At 43.7% G+C, this 23,210-nt stretch overlaps 1 protein-coding gene across 2 annotated transcripts; it reads right to left on the bottom strand.

Annotated features, from left to right (window-relative positions):
- Positions 1 to 2,096: 2,096 nt before the first annotated feature.
- sil1 (SIL1 nucleotide exchange factor) lies at positions 2,097 to 22,175 on the bottom strand. 2 transcript variants are annotated; one of them, XM_067996509.1, is made up of 10 exons: positions 22,073 to 22,175; positions 19,320 to 19,424; positions 17,886 to 18,024; positions 16,556 to 16,676; positions 14,436 to 14,535; positions 12,468 to 12,659; positions 12,266 to 12,387; positions 9,103 to 9,199; positions 7,312 to 7,476; positions 2,097 to 2,917 (listed from the first exon to the last, which is right to left on the bottom strand). In XM_067996509.1, the coding sequence occupies exons 2-10, from the start codon at positions 19,404 to 19,406 to the stop codon at positions 2,564 to 2,566; spliced, it is 1,377 nt and encodes a 458-aa protein (XP_067852610.1). In that variant the 5' UTR covers positions 19,407 to 19,424; positions 22,073 to 22,175; the 3' UTR covers positions 2,097 to 2,563. The 2 variants fall into 2 exon arrangements, with proteins under 2 accessions (XP_067852610.1, XP_067852611.1); XM_067996510.1 differs by lacking the exon at positions 19,320 to 19,424 and having other exon boundaries at positions 22,073 to 22,173.
- Between the last annotated feature and the right edge of the window lie 1,035 nt (positions 22,176 to 23,210).

Here is a 23,210-nt window from a genome sequence, read left to right as displayed (position 1 = left end):
GGACCCCGAGCAGACTGACCTACACAGTCCCTCAACACAAGTAGTGGGGGAAATAAAACCTCCCGCAAACGGGGAGAAGCAGCAACTAAATCGGTTCAGTACTCAAAAAGCGTCCTGCGGAAACTTCTACGTCCGAGACGCTAGGCATTATATTTACATCTTTTTTTTAAAAAAAAGGGGGCCGCAGGCGCTGGATGGGCGACCCTAGCCTGGGGTCCTCGTGCGTGAAGGTTACTCAGTGTTGCAGAGACTTTCATCAGACAGCAGGTGGGGTCAAAGGTCGCAGTTAGGCAACACCAGCAACACAAATGCATTAATGTAACACTCATTGCAGGTTGCCAACATTTGCAGTTTTTTTTTCTTATTTTAACTTCAAAATACATCATTGTGTCACTTAAAAGATTTATTTTTCTGGGTATGGCCTCTGGTAATTGAAAATCAGACAGCAACAATCCAGTTTTACCACCGCTGCCTCTTAAAATAAACCGCCGTGTGCTTTGTGTCAGCCGTGGCTCGGTTGGTAGCACTCTCGCCTCTGAGCCAAGAAGGTTGGGGGGGGGGGGGGGGGTTCAAGCTACACCCCAGAGACTTGAGCACATAATCTAGGCTGACACTCCAGTGCAATACTGAGGAAGTGCCGTCTTTCAGGTGAGATGTTAAACCATCATGCCCTGTATAAGATCCTAGCACACTATTTCGAAGAAGAGCAGGGAAGTTCTCCCTGGCGTACTGGCCGATATTTATATAAATGCAAGTCTTTCTTCGTGTACATGTAGCCCTACACCTGTTCTAAGCAAATTTTGGACCAGGGGCACTTGTAACCTATCCTTATGATTTTGGACTAGATAACAATCCAAGATATTTTTAAAACCCAAACTGGATAAGGCAGTCAAGTTTGAACAGTTTCATCCTCCCAACTTCTGCAGAAGTGTGGTGGGTGTAAAATTGCAGTTGGATTATCACCTGTCCACTTTTGAACCAATTGGATTATTACCTGGCCAATTTTCAAGCATAGTATCCAGCCATTTCTAAAAAGTAAACCGGATATAAGGTTGCTCTTTTCAAGCAGAAGTTCAGTTTTTTTTTGGTTTTGGGGGGGGGGGGGGGGAAAGAAAGAAAGAGAAAAGAGTTTTATCAAGACTACTAAAGGTTAGCACAGAATATTAAACAACTCAAACTGACCCATCCCCTTACCTTTTTTTTAAATCAAGGGAAAAACCAGGCAGCAACCAAAGAAGTTATGTTAACTTGTATAGAACCTTGGTTACACCACACTTAGAGCATTGTGCACAGTTCTGGTCTCCACATTATAGAAAGGATATAGAGACATTGGAGAAGGTGCAAAAAAGATTCACAAGGATGATACCAGAACTGAGTATATCCTGAACAGGAAAGGCTGAATCTTTAGAAAAAAGGTTGAGGATTTTTTAAAAAAAATTTGTTCATGGGATGTGGGCGTCACTGGCAAGACCAGCATTTATTGCCCATCCCTAATTTGACAGGGTAGCGTAGAGAAAATGTTTCCACTTGTGGGAGAGTCCAAAACTAGAGGTCATAAAAATAAAATAGTCGCGAACAAAATCAAATAGGGAATTCAGAAGAAACTTCCTTACCCAAAGAGTGGTAAGAATGTGGAACACACTACCACAAGGAGTAATTGAGGGAAATAGCAAATGCATTTAAGGGGAAAGCTAGATAGGTACGTGAGAAAGGAATAGAAGGTTATCCTGATAGGGTTGGATGAAGTAGGGAGGGAGAAGGCTCGAGTGGAGTATAAACACCAGCATGGACCTATTGGGCCGAATGGCCGGTTTCTGTGTTGTAGTTTGGATGTAACCTTAGGTGCTGCATAAATCACCTAGGAGAGAATGACGTTCTGTCTTTCAGAAGCTAGAACAAAGGATCCCTTGTGAGTTTGCTCCATATATTTCCAGAAATGATTCAAAACCACAAATATTATTTTTCTTTTTTTTTATATAAAAAGTATCAAGCACTGACTTCTACCTATTAGTCAGCACTAAGCAGATGTTCTAATGTTCAAATCCCAACCTCGGCTGCAAGAATTGTCATTATTAATTTACTGCAAGCGGAACTGATTGAGCACATATTTACATTTTTATTTAGTTTGGATACAGAAAACCCAGCGCTATAAACATCTCCTCTGCCAGTGGAGGAAATCATTGTGGAATTTCAGTAGACAGGCATTAAAAAAAAATGCTGGTGGAAACTGAATCTGTATTTTTCTTTAAAAAGGAAAATGAGTTAACGGCAAGACAGATTGTTGAATATCCGATTTACTCAACAATCCAGAATAAATAATTAACAACAAAACTAGAAGTGGAGAGGGAAAATTAGATAACAAAGGGCTTTACTAACCCCACTGTCATTTTTACTCTTAATCATAAGGCAATGCAAGACATACCAAACAGAGTTGGACATGTTAGCCTGAAGTTAAGTTTGGTTTAAATTTACTCTGGAGAGTAAAATCTTTCACAATCTTATACTGTCACGGTATCTTAAGTTTTTAAAAAAAGTTTAAGTTGAAACCAGTTCTTGACACCAATCATCCCAGCTTTTTAATGATGCCATGGACAGAGTTCAAGAGTCCCAGGAAGTAACCGTCTTGCTCTCCCTCTCTCTGCTCTTCAGCAGCCAGTTCCTCATACTCTGATCGGAGCATGTTCAGTGAGGAGCTCAGGCCCTGCACAGACCGGTATTCGTCCCTGCAGGATGACATCATAAGGTTCATGGTTTTCAAGACCTTCTCTCTTGTATCGTGTTCAGTAGACGGTAAGAGCTTTGGAACCAGCATGCACCAATTCTGCTCCAGCATGGGAGGCAGCAAATTAACTTCATCATATTGACGGGATTTCTCCTTGTGCTGAGCACTATTGTCTTGTGCTTCCTGGACAAGTTTCTGCAAAAGAGTAATCAAACTATGCTGAATACTTAATACATTTAATCTTCACTCAGCTATTGAGTTAACATCCAAACCTCTGGATGTACTGCCTTATATTTCAGTCCCAAGTTTCTGCTACCCATATTGAAATATTCCTAACTCAGGAATCAAATGGCAGACTGCAGTTCGCACCTGGACTTGGAAGACTTTAAACAGCCAACAACTGCCCTCCAACATTGCCTCAGATTGTTCCACATCTACATTCCTGCACGGTATGGTCTCAACTTCAGGGCACAACCCAAAGCAGTTAATTTGACTCACTTGGTTGCCGTAGATTTAACGGGTTTTTGTAATTTAGAAGATATAAAAATTAACCCACCTGCAATGAAATATAACATTTCCTTTGTTTTTGAAAGAAAATGCTGAGCGGGTAGAAGTCTCGACTCCAAAAAGGATGGAAGGGGGATCGTGCCAAGATATTTTCATACCTGCCACAGTAAGGGAGTCAATAGTAAGTGTTGCACATTTCAGGTCTGCTCTAGATATTCTCCTGGGTTGCTGGTTTCTCCAGTAAGCAGGTCCTGCGCCCATTATGATCAGGAGTTTATCTTTCCTATCTAGTCATATGACTTGCAGGCATAACAAATGGAACTCCTTGTTGAGTCAACTGGTTACTGTAAACTCACTTGTGCCTTCACGTGCACTTCAACATTCCAAAAGGCAGAACTGGTAAAACACTCTGGTGAGACCAGGCCGTTGAAAAAAAAAATCACGAAGCTGTTTTATTTTGCAGTTATGTGACTGAACAGAGTAGTATTTCCTGAATTTTAATGTTTCAATAGCACTTCCAACATATTAAACAAAGCATGCCACAATATCAAGTTAGTTATTAATGGGGCTTTCCCTGGTCAGCCTTTACTCTATAAACCTGACCAGTTCTACCTTAAACATGGGAGCCTTTGTTGCTTCCTCATCAGCTTCCACAACTAATCCAGACCACATCATCTTGTGCGCACTACCTGGATTGGACTTTGGTAGTTTGACCTCTGAATTTCCCTGTCCAGGGGTTGGCCAGTAGGGCTACACATTAAACTGGCCTTCCTTGGTGAAGGTTCCCTGGAAATTATCCTCTGCTTTTTTTAAAAAAAATTCAGTCATGGGATGTGGGCGTCACCAGAAAGGCCAGCATTTATTACCCCCCATCCCTAATTGCCCTTGAGAAGGTGGTGGTGAGCTGCCTTCTTGCAGTCCGTGTGGTGAAAGTGCTCCCACAGTGCTGTTAGGTAGGGAGTTTCAGGATTTTGACCCAGTGATGATGATGATGAAAGAACAGCAATATTTCCAAGTCAGGATGGTGTGTGACTTGGAGGGGAACATGCAGGTGGTGGTGTTCCCATGCACCTGCAGACTTTGTCCTTCTAGGTGGTAAAGGTCACGGGTTTGGGAGGTGCTGTCGAAGAAGCCTTGGCGAGTTGCTGCAGTGCATCCTGTAGATGGTACACACTGCAGCCATGATGCTGAGCTCAGATGAACAGGGGCAGCTCAACAATACACGTGGGCAATCAATGGGACGTTAAAACAAATTTCCTTTGTCTGAAGAGATATATTTTGGAGCTAGGTTACACAGGACAATGGATCCCAGACAGTTGCAAAGCACTAATTCAGTAGAGTATTTTTGGCATCAAGCCACAGGTGTAACATTTGAGTGGATTAAGAATACTAACAAAACAAAGTCAAGTCATAGCCAGACATCAACTATTTAAATTAGTTTGGCCTAAATTGAAACTACGATTCATTTGAACCTTGTTATGGATTAGGTGACCTGAAAATGACAACTTGCATTTATATAAGCGCCTTTAATGTAGTAAAACATCCCAAGGCGCTTTACAGGAACATCAAACAAAATCTGACACCGAGCTACATTAGGACAGGTGACCAAAAGCTAAGTCAAAGAGGTAGGTTTTAAAGTAGCATCTTGAGGAGAGAGAGGTAGAGAGGTTTAGGGAGGGAATGCCAGAGCTTAGGGTCAAGGCAGCTGAAGGCACAGCCGCCAATGGTGGACCGATTAAAATTGGGGAATGTGCAAGGGGCAAAAATTCCAGGAGCGCAAAGATCTGAGTTGTAGGGCTGGAGGAGGTTACAGACAGAGAGGGGCGAAGGATCTGAAAACAAGGATGAGAATTTTAAAATCAAGGCGTTCCCGGACCGGGAGCGTATGTAGGTTAGCGAGCACAGGGATGATGGGTGAACGGGACTTGGTGAGAGTTAGGATACGGGCAGCAGAGTTTTGAATGAGCTTTAAGTTTATGGAGGGTGGAAGATTGGAGGCCGGCCAGGAGAACACTGGAATAGTCGAGTCTAGACATAACAAAGGCATTAATGAGGGGTCGAGCAGCAGATAAGCTGAGGCAGTGGCAGAGACGGGCAATGTTACAGAGGTGGAAGTAGGCGGTCTTGGTGATGGAGCGGATATGTGGTCTGAAGCTCATCTCAGGATCAAATAGGACATCAAGGTTACAAATGGTCTGGTTCAGCCTCAGACAGTGGCCAGGGAAAGGGATGGAGTCGTGGCTAGGGAATGGAGTTTGTGGCGGAGACCCAAGACAATGGCGTCGGTCTTCCCAATATTTAGTTGGAGGAAATTTTTGCTCAAACATTCAGTGTGACAAATCAGAGACAGGAGGAGGTAGTGAGGCAGAGCTGCGTGTCGTCAGCGCACATGTGGAACTTGAAGTCGTGTTTTCGGATGATGTCACCGAGGGGCAGCATTTAGATGAGAAATAGGAGGGGGCCATGGATAGATCCTTGGGGGACTCGAGGTAACAGTGCAGGCGCGGGAAAAGAAGCCATTGCAGGTGATTCTCTGGCTCCGACTGGAGAGATAAGAATGGAACCAGGCGAGCGCAGGCACACCCAGCTGGATGATGGAGGAGAGGCGCTGGAGGAGGATGGTGTGGTCAGATATGAAGGAGTTGGAGACAGTACCTGAGGAGCGGAAACCGTTAACAATATCAGCTAACATGGGGGCCAGGAAGGGTTTGGTGGGAATTGGGTCAAGGGAGCATAAGATGGTCAGCAGTTTGGTGGGAATAGGGTCAAGGGAGCAGGAGGTGTGTCTCATGGTCAAGATGAGCTCAGAAGGCACGATGGGAGATAGGAGAGAAACTAGAGAAAGATGAGAGTTCAGGGCTAGGGCAGAGGAGGTTTCGCTTGGTGAGCTTGGGGAAGGGAGGGAGGGAAGCGGCAGAGGCAGCTGAACGGATGGACTCAATCTTAACGACAAAGTAGTCTGTGAGCACCACACACGTCTTGTTTGAGGCGAGAGTGGAGGAGGCAGGGGACGGTTTAAGAAGACCGTTTGTAGTCAAGTTTGCAATTAAAACTAATAGAATGATGACAGTATTGAAGTGGCAATTAACAGACCTTGGGAAAAATCACAGGCTTGAGAGAGGATGGGAGGTGAAATGAATCAAGGAGTAACCCAGGCTAAGGCCTCTCTATCTCGAGCCCCCGCAAGCTAGTGAATAGAAGTCTGTTTATACAAATTGTGTCCCGTGAAGGCTGGCAATGTAACTCTAAGATGAGGTACCGTTAAGTCTAACAACAGGGCACAGATGGTACTAGGAGTGGCTTGGAATGTAACTTCTAAAGGGTGAGAGATATGAGGAAGGTGCACAAGATTCTAGCGAGGAAGAAGAGAATTCTTCAGTCAACACAGCAAGAGAGAGAGACTGCGTCGCAGTCACTTGGAGGGATACTTCCAAGGAACAGACTGTGACTATCTCTCTGTTAAGTATCACTTTCTTTGTACCAATTGTGATGTGCTTAATAAATCTGTTTTACCTTTAACCATAATACCAGTACCATGGTGGTCTTGTCGCGAACCAGTCCTTGGATTGGATTAAATTATAATCCTGAAAGTAGGGGCTTTAAATCCTACATAGATGAGGGCCGTACCAGCAGGAACGACCAGGGTGTGAGTGTGTCATGGTTTTAATGGGGACAAGGCATCAAAGGTGAAGATGAGGGTGAGGGTGCGATCTGCAGAAATGTCGTGGTGAACGGAGGGCCAAATGCCAGACAGTTGGGAATTAGAAAGTGCTGTTGTAAGTGACTTGGGAGAGTGTTTTTTCCAGGGGCAAAAAGAACAAATTGGGTTTGGGAGGGGGAAGGAGGATGTGGGTGGAGAGGGATAGAAGGAAGTGATCAGAGATGGCCTTATCATTGATTGACATGATAAAACAAGATGGGATAACAATAGAGATAGAGATTGTGTGACTGTGAAAGTCACAAAGAAGATGGCGTGCTAGATGGCAGTCTGCATTGTGTACCTTGCACTAACGAAATGCCAGTTTGATTTCAGAACACTGAACATTTCATGACAGAGTCTTTCTACTGGCCCATTTCCTCACCTTCTCCATGATCATATCATAGAGCAGCGTCATGACTCGAATACGCAGGGACTCCATCCCCTTTGCCTGAAAGAGCTGGCCAAGTACTTGCAGGCCTCCGAGCTTCAGGAACTGCTGCTGGGCAAAGGGAAAGTGGCGTAACATTGACGAGAACGCAAAGAGAGCCTAAAAAACAAAAGGTAAGTACAAATGAGGGCGACATTTGGCCCATTAACACACCCTTTTAGGAAAATGTACAATTCCCTTCCCCACCCACCCCCTGCAACAGCCTCCAACTGCCTTGGGTTTTAGCTCCATTACTTTACCAGGAAAACCATTCAAGATGAAGAAATGTTTCCTGATATTATAGTCATGAACTTGCTGTTTCCTAGTTTGTACCCATGACCTTTCGTCCAGCAGATATGGCTCAACTTGAAATAGTGTTTAGCATTAACCTTTTGTATTCCACTAAGGGGACCTTACTGCGGACTATAAGATACGATTAAGCGAGTGGGGCAAGATTGTAGCCACTGATGAGTGTTCAATGTGGGGAAGTGTGAGGTCATCCACGTTGGATTCAAGAAAGACAAATCAGAATTTTTCCTAATGGCAAGAGACTAGCATTAATGGAGCAGCAGAGAGCGTCCATGTACACAGATCACAAAAAGCTAGCGGACAGGTACAAAAAGTAATCAAAGGCTAATGGAATGTTGGCCTTTATCTCAAAGGGGATGGAATACAAAGGGGAGGAAGTTATGCTTCAGTTCTACAAAGCACTGATTGGACTTCATCTGGAATAATGCACTCAGTTTTGGGCACCACACTTTAGAGGGGGTAAAGTGCTGATTCTGCAGAATGATAGCAGGGCTTAAAGGGTTAAATTATGAGGGCAGCCTGCATAAAATTGGCTTGCATTCCCTTAAGTTTAGAAGGTTGAGGGGTGATCTAATGAGGTTTTTAAAATGATTATAAGGATTTGATAGGGTAGGTACAGTGAAACTATTTCCTCTGGTGGGGAAATCCAGAACAAGTGGGCATAACCTTGAAATTAGAGCCAGGCCATTCAGAAAGCCTGTTTTCACACAAAGGATAGTGAAAATCTGGAATTATCTCCCCCAAAAGGTGCTGAATCAATTGAAATTTTCAAGACTGAGATTGACAGATTTTTGTTGGATAAGGGTATCAAAGAATATGGAACAAAGATGGCTAAATGGACTTAAAAGTACAGATCCACCATTTAATTAGATTGTGGCTGAACACACTCAAGGGGCTGAATGGCCCACTTCTGTTCCTACGTTCTATACCATCATTCACCTCCTTTCAAGAAAGAATCCAAGTTTTTCTAACATATCCTCACAACTCAGTTTTCTGACACGATGGATCAGCCGCACAGCCCTTCATGCTGTTTACAAGACTGGTGCTTTGGCGACCACAATGCAATATTCAAGGTGTTGCCTGACCAGCATGTGTACAACTTCAAGACGATGGGAGTCAAGAGTTATGTTTGATTGGGGAGTATGCCTTGCTTCCAGCATTCATTCTCCCCCCCCCCCTCCCCCCACACCCCTCAATGCGATCAAAATTTACACTAAGAAGAAAGGGCTGTGTACAGATTTTTTTTTAATATAAAAGAGCATGGCTTCACGAGGTAGAGTCCAAATATCTGACCATTACCAACATTTGTTTTTTTGAGCTAGTGGCTGAGATACAGCAACCCTTCGCTACAAACAAGCCACTACTTTGGATCAGTTCACCCCTGGCTCCCTCCTAAAGTTCTGCCTTGGCCCACACGGGAGATTTTTTTACCAATACCTTTTTCTTTATAGCCACCGGTTGGTCAGTAGCCAACAGTACCAATAATTTCTGCAAAGCCCCGGCTTCCATCGCCTCAATCTGAACCTTTGGATTGCTGAAGGGAAAAAAAAAAACACACATTTTAAATGAGGGGTGGAATTTGAAACCCTGCTATACCCCAGAAAGCTCAAATATTTGCATGGTCTGCTTTTCAAGACAGTAATCCCAGAGATTAAAAACCAATTTATATAAATTACACATACAGATTCCTGACAAAAAGCATAGAAGTAATGGCAGGAAAAATGCACTGTCAAATGGCTTTGTTATATATAGACACAAATCTGAGATCAAACATTCTCAACTGAAAAAGGAAAGGACTTAACATAAGAAACAGGAGCAGGAGTAGGCCAATCGGCCCCTCGAGCCTGCTCTGCCATTCAATAAGATCATGGTTGATCTGATCCTAACCTCAAATCTAAATTCATGTCCAATTTCCTACCTGCTCCCCGTAACCTCTAATTCCCTTTACTTCTAGGAAACTGTCTATTTCTGTTTTAAATTTATTTAATGATGTAGCTTCCTGGGGCAGCAAATGCCACAGACCTACTACCCTCTGACTGAAGAAGTTTCTCCTCATCTCAGTTTTGAAAGAGCAGCCCCTTATTCTAAGATTATGCCCCCTAGTTCTAGTTTCACCCATCCTTGGGAACATCCTTACCGCATCCACCCGATCAAGCCCCTTCACAATCTTATATGTTTCAATTAGATCGCCTCTCATTCTTCTGAACTCCAATGAGTAGAGTCCCAATCTACTCAACCTCTCCTCATATGTCCGCCCCCTCATCCCCGGGATTAACCGAGTGAACCTTCTTTGTACTGCCTCGAGAGCAAGTATGTCTTTTCTTAAGTATGGACACCAAAACTGTATGCAGTATTCCAGGTGCGGTCTCACCAATACCTTATATAACTGCAGCAATACCTCCCTGTTTTTATATTCTAGCCCCCAGCAATAAAAGTCAACATTCCATTGGCCTTCTTGATCACCTGTTGCACCTGCATACTAACTTTTTGATTTTCTTGCACTAGGACCCCCAGATCCCTTTATACTGCAGTACTTTCCAGTTTCTCGCCATTGAGATAATAACTTGCTCTCTGATTTTTCCTGCCAAAGTGCATAACCTCACATTTTCCAATATTGTATTGCATCTGCCAAATCTCCGCCCACTCACCCAGCCTGTCTATATCCCCTTGTAGGTTTGTTATGTCCTCCTCACTCTCTACTTTCCCTCCCATCTTTGTATCATCTGCAAACTTTGATATGTTACACTCGGTCCCCTCCTCCAAATCGTTAATACAGATTGTAAAGAGTTGGGGACCCAGCACCGACCCCTGCGGAACACCACTGGCTACTGGTTGCCAGTCCGAGAATGAACCGTTTATCCCAACTCTCTGCTTCCTGTTAGATAACCAATCCTCCACCCATGCCAGAATATTACCCCCAATCCAGTGATTCTTTATCTTGAGCAATAATTTATAATACCTTTTACAACCTCAAGTCATCCCAAAGCACTTTACAGACAGTTAAGTGATTAGGTACATGTGTAGTCACTGTTGTAATGTAGGAAATGCAGAAGCCAATTCGTGCACAGTAAGGTCCCACACATAGCAATGAGATAAATGACCAGATAATCTGTTTCAGGGATGCTGATTGAGGGATAAATGTTGGCCAGGAGAACACCCAGAGAACTCCCTGCTCCTCGTCAAATAGTGACATGGGATCTTTTACGTCCACCATAACGTCTCATCTGAAACACGGCGCCTCCGACAGTGCAGCACTCCCTCTGTACTACACTGAATCGTCAGCCTGGATTATGTGCTCAAGTCTTTGGAGTGGGATTTGAACCCACAACCTTCTGACTCAGAGGCAAAAGTGCTACCATTGAACCAAGGCTGACAGCTCGAAGACTGTGGTTTCCTCCTCCCTCTCTCCCCCAATAGCATAGCAGTAGAATTAGCTTAAATGGTAAAGCAATCACTAAAATGCGAGAGATTGTAAATATATACCAGTTTTCTTCAGGGGAACTTTTCATTTGAAGCAGAGGGAGATACAGGGCAGTGGGATTCCTTCTACATTCCTCCAGCCCTATTAGGGGCCCTATAGTCTGCTTCTGTTATATAAACTAGTCTGGTCCAATACATTAGCCATATATGGATAATTGGAAATCCAGATATGGCTCATTGCACTGATTAGTAAATAAAAAAAGTAATAGATACCGTCATTGGGCATGTGATCTCAATACTCACTCACATGGTGCTAGCATGTGTACTTTAACCTCTGTGTGTTAGTAACATGGCAAGACTAAAAACAGAGCGTGCGAGTGTTTATTGATCGTCGTGAGTGCTTGGTTACTGAATGGTGGTAGATCTTGAAGCAAATAGACGTGAAGTACATTTACCTGTATTGTATGAGTGTGCGTGAAGCCTATTCTACTAAAATTAGTGCACGAGGCTAAAATGGTGTCGCCGCAGCCACACCTGTGGCAAGTCAGGAATTTCTATTGGACCACACTGGTGTAAACTTTAATGCTTCAATATTGTTAAGCTGGTATTGTATTGAAGTCTGCCTATAGTACTTGACAAGTTATATATCACACCAGCATCTGCTGCAGTTACATTCTACATACACTCTGATTACAGAAAGAAAAAGAAATACTTGCATTTATATGGTGTCCTTCATGACCCCAGGACATCCCAAAGTGCTTTATTGCCAATGAAGTACTTTTGAAGTTTAGTTACTGTTATAGGAAACATGGCAGCAAATTTGCACACAGCAAGGTCCCATAAACAATTGATAATGACCAGATCATGTTTCAGTGATATTAGTTGAGGGATAAATATTAGCCAGGACACTGGGGAGGATGCCCCTGCTGTTCGTCAAAATAGTTTTACATTCACCCGAGGGGGCAAACAGGGCCTCGATTTAAAGTCTCATCCGAAAGATAGCACCTCCGACAGTGCAGCACTCCCTCAGTACTGCACTGGAGTGTCAGCCCACATTTTGTGCTCCAGTCTCTGAAGTGGGAATTGAATCCAGAACCTTCTGACTCAGAGGCGAGTGTGCAACCACTGATCCACAGCTAACACATCCCTCTTACCAAGAGTGTCTCAAGTAAACTGTTACCTGGAGAGTGCGGCTCCCAGCACAAAGGCAGCATGCTCCTGAATCAGGCGCTCGGTGGAGTTTAATGCGTTGATCACAAGTTGCAGCCCCCCAGTGGACATCAGGTACTGGGCATTGTCCACCTAGGATGAACCATAATAGAAGTTAAACCTCACCCCCTATCCCCAGCAATCACATGGCACACTCTAAGCTCTGCCACTACCTGATGGACGTAGTATTCCAGGTCGTATAGTGCTACAATCTTCTCCTCTAATGTCGCACTGGAGCTGTTGAATTTACCAACAAGTTTATTGATTATTTCCATGTCGGTCTCAATCATCACATTCATTGCTTCAAAATCTTCCATCAACTCCTCAATTGGGCGGAAAGTCTTGCGCACCTTTTCCTGATGGCCCTTGAGAAAAAACAAGAGGCACAGAGGTGGATCTTTCTGCAGTACACTAGTTTCACCTCAAAAGACTGTGCTTATGGAAACTGCCGTGAATACAAGAGAGCATGTGATGGGAAAGAGACCAAATTGCAGCATCCTAATCCTCGCAACATTCAACTGGTCACAACAGAAGTTATTGCTCGACTCATGCAGTTATACCACATCCACACAAGACCGAGTTGCTATAGAAACTTCTAAGTGGTAGGGTCTTTTTCAAAGCAAAGACAAAATAGGGAACTAAATTGAAGGTTTTACAGATTACTTATTAGTATCACTAAAATATGAAAAGACTGGAAATTCTCAATTCTCAGCAATAGTTTGATATTTAAGAATCAATCAGCCTGGCATGGAAGGAAAATTGATTTTCTGGTGTTGCGGTTTTGTCAGTGTACTTAATTCTGCACTTAAATTCAACGCAATCATTTTTCACTTGCGACTTACATTTGAAGAGCAAAGTTCACCTCCTGCTCGAACTAAGCCTTAAGTCAGTGTAATTTATATGTGCAGGTTACAATTTTTAAATGCTTTCCTTTTCCTCCATTAGTTCCCAGTTAAAAGGAACTCAGATTTGACGAGATGAACTTCCGACCACATATCCGCTCCACCTCCCAGACCGCCTACTTCCACCTCTAACATCACCCGTCTCTGCCCCTGAAACCCTCATCCATGCCTTTGTTACCTTTAGTCTTGGCTATTCCAATGCTCTCCTGGCTGGCCTCCCATCTTCCACCCTCCATAAACTTGAGCTCATCCAAAACTCTGCTGCCTGTATCCTAACTCACACCAAGTCCCGTTCTCCCATCACCCCTTTGCTTGTTGACCTACATTGGCTCCCGGTCTGGGAACGCCTCAATTTTAAAATTCTCATCCTTGTTTTCAAATCCCTCCATTGCCTCGCCCCTCCCTATCTGTGTAACCTCCTCCAGCTCTACAACCCTCCGCGATCTCTGCGCTCCTCCAATTCTGGCCTCTTGCGCATCCCCGATTTTAATCGCTCCACCACTGGTGGCCGTACCTTCAGCTGCCTAGGCCCTAAGTTCTGGAATTCCCTCCCTAAACCTCTCCATCTCTCTCTCCTTCTTTAAGACGCTCCTTAAAACCTACCTCTTTTGGTCACTTGTCAAAATATCTCATGTGGCTCGGTGTCAAATTTTATGAAGCGCCTTGCGACATTTTACTATGTTAAAGAATGCAAGTTGTTGACGACATGCAGCTTTGAAAGTGCTACTGAATTTCCATACAATAAGAGAGATTGATGAACTCACCAGCTTACAGTTCCCCTTGTTACAGGATTGTGTGTTTTTAAACCACTGATTTTTTTTTGGGGGGGGGGTCGGGGTGGTGGGGAGGAGGAGGGAGAGAAGAAATACCTCTTTGCACCCTGCCCTCTGCTAGACCCCAACAACAGAACATAAAATATGGAGTGGGTCGATTGTCAGCTTACTAAAGCAGGATTTTATGATGTCACATCAGTTGTGAGCTCCACACAAATATTTGCCTTTTGCCAGCAGTTTGAAAGCATAAAATGTGGTCACAAGAAGAAACACTTAATAAAGGGGGCGATCACTGTATTGCTGGTAACATGCAGAATTAAACAGTTCAGTAGAACACACGAGCACTGTATATGGAATTCTCGTTCAGTCATACTATTAAAGTGAATCCTTTACACTAACTACTGTAAACAGCAAGCTTTTTTTTGTTGGAAAATTCTGTTTGATTCCTTTCAGAACTCTTCCTTACCTCCTTAATCTCCACACTGCCTTCTTGTTTCATTAACTTCAAGGCCCTTTTCAGCTCCTCCGCTGTGAAGGATTTAGAGTCTGTGTTCACCATTCCCTTTCTAAAAGGGCAAAATCAGAATGAACAAGAGTCCTAACGTCACATTAGCTTTAAAAAAGTGGCATGCAAAGTTCCTGCAGTCAAGCTATCTGATTTTCAATTCTACAAATTCAAACAGTTACTAGGATTGGCAGGCAGTACAAATGAGCACCAACACATTGTGGGGGTGGAGGGAGATTTCAATTTGCAATTCCCTCTGCACATATTTATAATTTAAGCTGATCAGAATGAGAGAGAGAAATCTCCTCTAAAACTTCAACCTGCCTTTCCATTTCAGATGCTACATTTTCAGCATTTTGTCTCCTCTTCCCCCATTCCAATTGAATTTACATTCAAAACAGCAGCAGAGAAATCCACCTTCATAGTCTTGTGCAGTAGGAGCCACAGGATACTGAACTGCGCTAAGTAAGATGGTCAAAGACACAACCAACAATGGACTGGACATTGTCAGAACGTGTACTGGGGTAGAATTGGTGCTTGTGTGCAAGTATCACAAGCCGGCACAAGGTCAAATGATCTATTCTCCTCCTTCTCCCCTCAAAAATCGATTACTGGACGGAGGTTAAACTATTAGAAATCGGTAAGCTGTACAATGGCCCAGCGCTTTGTAGGCATTTTATTCCCAAGCAGCATGGGAGAATGAATAAAAATGGTACACATCAAAGCAAGTCATCTCTTCTCTTCTCTTCTCTTCTCTTTCACCCAAGAGCTGCTTCTTGCCCCAACTCACAGGAGGCACAGTTGTTCATTGGCCAATAAGTCGAAACAGTAGCAGAGCACCCCCAAACACCCCACCCCTCCCCTCCCCTCGGCCCTGGGGGAAGAGTTCACAGCTAAAAGCACCATCTGCTGTACCACTGAGCAGCACAGACTAGGAAGTCCCGGTTCCCAGTCTGTACAGAACTAGTCGATATCCACTTTAACAGCAGCTGGGGCTCAAAATCAGCTTCTGTGTCCTGGGCCTTTGGGGAGGGGGAAAAGAAAGGGAGGGGGAAATTAAAAAGCCAGCCAAGAAGTTGTTACGCTCCTCCACTGGAAGTGTGTTGGTTGTCGGGTGAGGATACAATCAAGTTCACTGTCTGCTTACACTCACTGATTGCTCATACGTGAAGGATCAGAAAGCAGGTAGCGTCCCTGGAACTGTAACCCAGAACCTTCAGGAGATGAGGGGAAGAAAACAGACAAGACTTTGGGCTCTCCTCCCCAGAACAAATGAGCACCAATCAGGAAAAAGAATACATCTGCACACAGCCTTAAGCCCCGATTTTAATCCGGCCCACCTGGTACAAATGGGTCTGGCAGACCATTAAAATGGCAGTCGGCGGGTTTGCAGCGCTTTCCAATGCGTTCCGTTTACCATTTTAAACCGGGGATTTTTCAGGCGCAGGAGGGCTGTCAGCCCCAGGTAGGGGCCTACGAAAACATGCCGGAGTTAGGGCCTGATAAGGTCATCGGCACGGATCTCCATTTTAACTCTGGGAAATGGGAGGCCCGCACAAACCTGCTAACGCAATCTGGAGGGAGGCAGCAGAGGCCAGGATAAGTAAGTTCTATAAACTTTTGGTGAGGATTCCTTATGGGCCAGAAGGAGCAGGAGTCCTTGGGCCTCCTCAGCCCTGGCCTTCCCTCAGACCCCCCTCCCATTTAACCCTTATACCGGTGACTGTTCTCTTGAATCCCTGGCAGCGTAAAGCTCCCGGTTGAATTCCCACCCCCGCCTGTCAGTCCTGTCGTGACTCCCACCGGCAGACAGTTCTGCCGAATTCAAATGAGGCCCGGTAGTTAAAATGGCCTGGTCCTTGTGTTCAACTCACCACGTGGGGGGGGGGGGGGGGGGAAAGAGGAGGAGGGGTTACCTCCCTCTCTGCACCCCGCTTGCCCCGAATGCACCCAGAGTTAAAATCGTGGCCTCAGACTTCATTTGCTGTCAAACAGATTTGAAAAAAGTTAAAGATCCCAAAAATCAATCTTTGTTTACTGTAGAGCAAGATCTTTGTATCAGTGCAACATTCCCACAGTACCTGCTTCCTTGTTTCCAGTACTTCAGTCCGCTTTTCCCACTCTCATCATCTGGGATTTTTGCCTCATTGTTTCCAGTCGCCAAGTTTAACCTAACATGTAGCCCTGCAGGAATTGCCTGGCCTGCACAAAATGAACAACAGAAGCCTGGTCACTTAAGAGCTGAAGGGGTGGGCAGAAAGAAAGAGAGAAGGGGTGGGCAGAAATCAGACTGCACCACACAGGCATCATCCCTACACTTACAGGGGTTCCTGCAATCCACAAGATCTACGATACAGTTATACAGCTGAAAACTAGAATCATAGAATTGTACAGCACTGGAGGTCATTCGGCCATCGTTCCTGTGCTGGGTCTTTGAAAGAGCTATCCAATTAGACCCACTCCCCTCCTCTTTCCCCATAGCCCTGCAAATTTTTCCTTTTCAATTATATATTGAATTTCCTTTTGAAAGTTACCAATTTTGTTCCTTCCACACAGCGCAGGACACTACTGTGAAAACAAAAAGTAGACAAAAGGACATGGTAGATCAAGGAGTACTGGTTAGGTGACACCAATCTTGGGTTTTAAAAGTCAGTGGATCATGGGATGAGAGCAAGACACTTGGGAATTCCAAGCTATGTAATGCCAGAAAGTCGGAGTAATTCCAGTGCACCATTCCAGGAAATAGGAGTAATTTGAGTACACACAGGCAGGTATGGCCACTGCCAGTGCACGTTGGAAAATCACAGGCAGCTTGTCCATGTTTCCGATACACACGAACTACAGAGGAGGATCCCGCACCCATCGCTGACTGGGGAAATTACCCTGTAGACTTTGAGATTATATTGAAAGATTCCCATTTCTAACTCAGGAGCTTTATTAGGCAACCTCAACAACTATAGCTTCTTATCTGGCAAGGTATAGAGTGTCTTATCGACCCCGATAATGAGAGTTTATTTTAGCTAAATTAGATTTTATGTTTAATTACATTAGTGGTGCCTCCTCAGTTTGAGGGGGGCACTTGTTCAGTTGCCTTTCTGTTAGTGATATTGGGACAACCCAGCGTCACCCTTGTTGACTTATTCAAAATAAGCAACTGAAACTTCTCCCTCGCTGCAAACTCCACGTTTAAATAACAAGGTGAATGACAATCAGACAAGGTTAAACCTCAAAAGGATAATCAGCTGCCTGACACCGAGCAACAGTAATGAGATGCCCAGAGCAGTCAGATGCTACCAAGGAGATAGCAAAGCATTGTTCACAACAGCTCCCAAGAAAAAAAAAAGAAAGAAAGTTGGACTCTAGTGAGAGTGAGGAAGAGAGGTACAAGGAGTTGGAAGAGAGAGAAGTTACCTGATTTAACTATTTGCCATTCATTAGTTGGATAAAAGACATCCAAGTCCTCGGGGTCCACATCTTCCTCCACTGTTGCTTCCTCCATCTTTCCATTATTTTCTTCAGTCTGTTCCAGCACAGTAAGAGCAGACACTTTCTAGAGACAGACAGAATGAGTTTCTGAAGCACTAAATAAAAGCAAGTCTTTCTCCAGTTGTCCAAGGATTTGTTGGCAAATGCCAGGATACCATGACTTAAAACACTATACATAAGGTAACAAACACAGATAAACTATGAACTGAAACTCCCTTAGTCACACCCTTGCATTCAGTTGATGATTGTGCTTAGATACAACACCTGTGAGGCAGGAGACTCCAAACTAGTTCAAATTTGCAGGCTCCCCATGCATTCTGACCCTGTTGAAGACCTCTCTCAGATTCTCATCTCAATTCAGAGAGAAAAAGGGTAGCTTACAAAGTTGGTAGTGCCAGGTAGGGGCACTGCACCTCAACAAGGAAGAACCAGCACCTCCAGGAACAATCTGGACCACCACAGAAAGCAGACATAAATCAACATAGACACAGGAGTGAATGTATATATGCTGTTTTAGAACACTATAGGGACATAGCTGATGGGCTGAATGACTTTCCTTGTCTGACTTTTTATGTTTTCATAAGCAAATTAGAGTAGAACCTAATCAAGAGGTTCCAGTGGGAAGCGACAGCAGCAAAATTTTTTAAAGAATGTATCACCCCCTCCTTGGAAATGGACAACTTTTGGTTGAAACTCTACAGCAACTCTCCAATGAAAGGTTTGATTTTCCAGTGCTATGTTTGCCACATCTCAAACGTATTTCACTGAATGTGAAGCAGTTTGGGAACATCCAGAGAAAATGGATTTTTCCCTTTCTTCTCGTTTCCAGTACCAGTTTGGATTAGTTAATAGCTCTCTCACCCCTTAATCAGAAGGTTGCGAGTTCAACCTGCAAACCAGGATTTGAGCACATAATCTAAGTCAACAGTCCAGTGGAGTACTGAGGGAGTGCTGCGTTATAGAAGGTGCTGTCCTTCAGACAAGACTTAAGAGTCTGCCCGTTCCAGTGGATGTTAAGAAATTCCATAGCACTATTTGAAGATCAGGAGGTTCTCCTGGTATCCTAGTCAAACTTTCTTTGTTCCACCATCACCAGAAACAGATTAACCTCTCATGGGACCTTGCTGTGTGTTGAAATGGCTGCCATGTTTGCCTCCATAAAAGTCACCACACTCCAAAGTATTTTGTTGTATATGTAGCACTGAGATGTTTGAGACACATAAACAAACAAGTCTTTCTTTAACTTTCCAAGATTTACATTTTGCTACAGAAGTGGAGAATCTCATTCAAATAAAGCTCCATTGCCATTGCTCCAGTCTCATTCTATTCCCTCCCGCACAGTCCCCGGTTCGTTCTTACCTGCTGCTGGCTGTCCTTACTTCTACAGTAATTGAAACAGTGTACGGAAATCAGTAACAAGATCAGGTTTAGACGATTATGCCTCATCTTGAGAATTTCCACAACCTACGATCAAAATAGTGCAGTGTTGTGAACACGTGCTAATACAGAATGACAGTTATCAAACCATTAACTCATGTCACCCCGTCTGTATTCAGCTGCCTCATTGTATTCCTACTGTAAGCCATTTTTTTTCATTCTCGCAATGTGGGCATTTGTTGCCCATCCCTAGTGTCCCCGAGAAGGTGGTCAGAGGGCAGAGACAACCATGTTGATGTGGGACTGGAGTCACATAATGGCCAAACAAGGTAAGGACGACAGGTTTCCTTCCCTAAAGTACATTAGTGAACCGATTGGATCTTTAGAACAATTAGCTTCATGGTTACTTTAACTGGTCCCAGCTATTTATTTCCAGATATTTAAAACTGAATTCAAACGGCCACGATGGGATTTGAACTTGCGTTCTTCTGGATTACTAGTGACATAACCACTACACTACCATACCCTCTTGCTAATACTTAGACTATGATAGATGATCTTAACAATGGGCTAGGAGCCATGTGTGAAAAGAGAGCACTTAAACATTAGCTAAAATTTCACATTTTACTAATATCCCAGCTGCAACATTGCTAAACTCAGTTACTTGAGCATGGGCAGCTTAGAGTACAATGCCAGCTGTTAGCAGAGACCTAGAGATGACTTGTTCATTTACATCTTACTCATTGCAAACAAAACTTTCAATTTGATTTTAAAGCAATGCAAATTGACAACAACAGGAATCCCAAAATCTGTCATATGCTGGGTGGGAGTTGCTATCCCTTCTCCTCCATGGAATTCAAAACGTCGGTGGTAGGAAAGATAATGGAATCCTTACTCAAAGATGTAAATAGAAAAACATCTAGAAACCAAAAATATAATAAAGAATAGTCAGCACAGATTTCAAAAGGGAAGGTCGTGCTTGACCAACCTTATTGAATTCTTTAAAGAAGTAACAGAAAGGGTAGACAAGGGTAATGTAGTAGATGTAATATGTTTGGATTTTCAAAAGGCCTTTGTAGACTCATGACTAAGGGATCTGGGGGGTACAGATACACAAATCACCAAAAGTAGCTATGCAGGTTAATAAAGCCATAAAAAAGGCAAACCAAGCACTGGGGTTCATTTCTAGAGGGATAGAATTGAAAAGCAGGAAAGTTATGTTAAACTTGTATAGAACCTTGGTTAGACCAATAAGGAATTCAGGAGAAACTTCTTTACCCAGAGAGTGGAACTTGCTACCACAAGGAGTAGTCAAGGCGACTAGCATAGATGCACTTAAGGGGAAGCTAGATAAACACGAGGGAGAAAGGAATAGAAGGATATGTTGATGGGGTTAGATGAAGAAGAGTTGAGGAGGCTCGTGTGGAGCATAAACACCGGCATGGACCTGTTGAGCTGAATGACCTGTTTCTGTGCTATATATTCTATGTAATAAGTTGTGAGTTCAAGCCCCACTCCGGAGGCTTTGAGCACATAATCTAGGCTGACACTCCAGTGCAGTACTAAGGGAGTGCTGCATTGTCGGAGGTGCCGTCTTTCGGATGAGACATTAAACAGAGGTCCCGTCTGTCCTCTCAGGTGGACGTAAAAGATCCCGCCGCACTATTCGAAGAAAAGCAGGGGAGTTCGCCCCAATGTCCTGGCCAAGGTTTATCCCTCAAACACCTAAAACAGATTATCTGGTCATTATCACATGACTGTTTGAGGGAACTTGCCGTGCACAAATTGGCTGCTGCGTTTCCTACATTATAACAGTGACTACACTTCAAAAGTACTTAATTGGCTGTAATGCTCTATGGTGCAACCAGAGGTCATGAAAGGTACTATATAAATGCAAGTTCTTTCTCTCAAGGAAAAGGGCCCAAATGAGCAGTGGGGGCTTCTAAGGACCTCAACAGCAGTTACCAGGGACTATGTCAAAGTAGCAGGGCTGCCCATCTCAAGACAGAACAAAAATATACACCTAGAAGCTGTACAACTCCTCATAATACACTGTGCTTAAAGTGACCCACATGGCCAAACAAGTCCTAGGCCAGTTTATTAGCCTGTTGCAATCCAGCAGCAAAAGTTTTTCCCAACTCCTTTATAACTTTACTTTCTTCTGAGTCTTTCTAATTCTTATTTGTATATAAATTGTTTTTTAATTCTTTGTTGATTGAAGGTTTAGTTTTGCCAAAATTGATCATGGATGGTAAGTCTGGGTAGTTCATAAGCATTCGAGACAACTGAGTGTTATATTAGTACAGAGTTTCAAATTGTCCATATGTCTAAGAGCAGGATCCCACTAGCGAGAGGTTTAACACACAATACATGAAGCTGACTACTCTAACTCTTAAACTAGCAACGAACACAGCCTAGGACTCATTTGCCACATGGGTTTAATCACTTTTGAAGCTGGGGCGGGAAGACAAACACACAGGATACTCAAGTGAAACTAACACACCGAATGTGAATTCAATAATCAGTCTCTCTTTCTGTAGTGGATTTAAAGGCAGGGACTGCAACTGCTGCTGGTTCTCGCTGACTCACTGTATGCGCTGCCTCAAACCCCAGCAACCCCTCTGCCTCTAACCCCAGAGCTCAGCCCCCTGCCCCTCTGTCTGTTGTCAGTCTGTCTGTCTGACAGATGCTGAGCTGCTCCTCTCAGGCTGAGGCTGTTCTCGCTGTGCACTCACCGTCTCTCTATCAGTAGCTGCTCCTCTGTGTCCTTATCCCTCTCTCGCTGTCTTTTTGCACTACTTCCTGTTACTGACTTGGTCGCCTCTGCAACAGCCACGTCCTCTCACGTAACTCATTATCACCGAACCAATCACAGCTTTCTGCTTTCGCTGATGCAATAATTTAAAGGGACAGCGTCCAGCGCGGCTCTATTAAAGGGACACTGTCCAAGTTTGCAAACACCACCTGAAGGTACAGATTTCCAAGGCCACTCTTTTAAACAGGTCAGCACCTAGAACCTTGCTCCAAAAAGGCTTTCTATTCTATTTAATCGTGTTTTATTTAAACTTACACCTTGGAATACTCTAACTCCTATAATCAATTGTAAACAATTTTACAACACCAAGTTATAGTCCAACAATTTTATTTGAAAATCACAAGCTTTCGGAGGCTTCCTCCTTCCTCAGGTGAATGTCAAGAAATCCTCTAACCTTTCGCATTTATAAATCACAGAACAATACCTGGTGATTACAGATAATCTTTCCAACTGCCCGTTGCCAAGGCAATCAAAGTGTTCAAGGCCACTATTTGCAGATTTCAAGGAATAATGGAGAGAACTGTGAAACGTGCCCCCTAAAGCCAACGACATTCTGGAATCCGATGTAATGAAAACAGAATTTGACTCATTCAGTCACCTGAAGCACTGGTCCTGCTTTTAGTGGAATCATCCTGGAAAATTTGCTTGAAAAAAATAATCTTGGGGTTTAATTTCCTCTGGTAGTGTACTGCTTCATAGGTTAACATAAAATTCCACTGTACGTCCTTTTAACACAATTAAAGATATTAAAACAAGTTAACTACCTTAAAATAACAAAGGGTAAACCCGCTCAGAGTTGCCCAATTTCTGGAACAGGGTGCTAATAGAGGCGGTAGGCCCTTCATTAGCATACACAAGGGGCCTAACTCCTGCTTTAGGTGGCCATCCCGGATGCCTGAAAAATGGCCTGACCCAATTTCAGATCGGATGTTTTCCAGGTGTCCTTGGGGCGCAGAATATTGCGCCCCGAAATTTGTCTTTTTTGCTCCCATTTTACGCCTGCAAAATGAGTGTAACGAGGAGCAATTTCTACCCCCGTGAGTACTGTGTTCAGTTAT

Source organism: Heptranchias perlo, chromosome 14 (genome assembly GCF_035084215.1).
Source record: "Heptranchias perlo isolate sHepPer1 chromosome 14, sHepPer1.hap1, whole genome shotgun sequence".
In the NCBI taxonomy this organism is placed as follows: Eukaryota; Metazoa; Chordata; class Chondrichthyes; order Hexanchiformes; family Hexanchidae; genus Heptranchias; species Heptranchias perlo.
The sequence above is the reverse complement of the archived record's forward strand: the minus strand, read 5'-3'. Positions and strand labels throughout refer to the sequence as shown.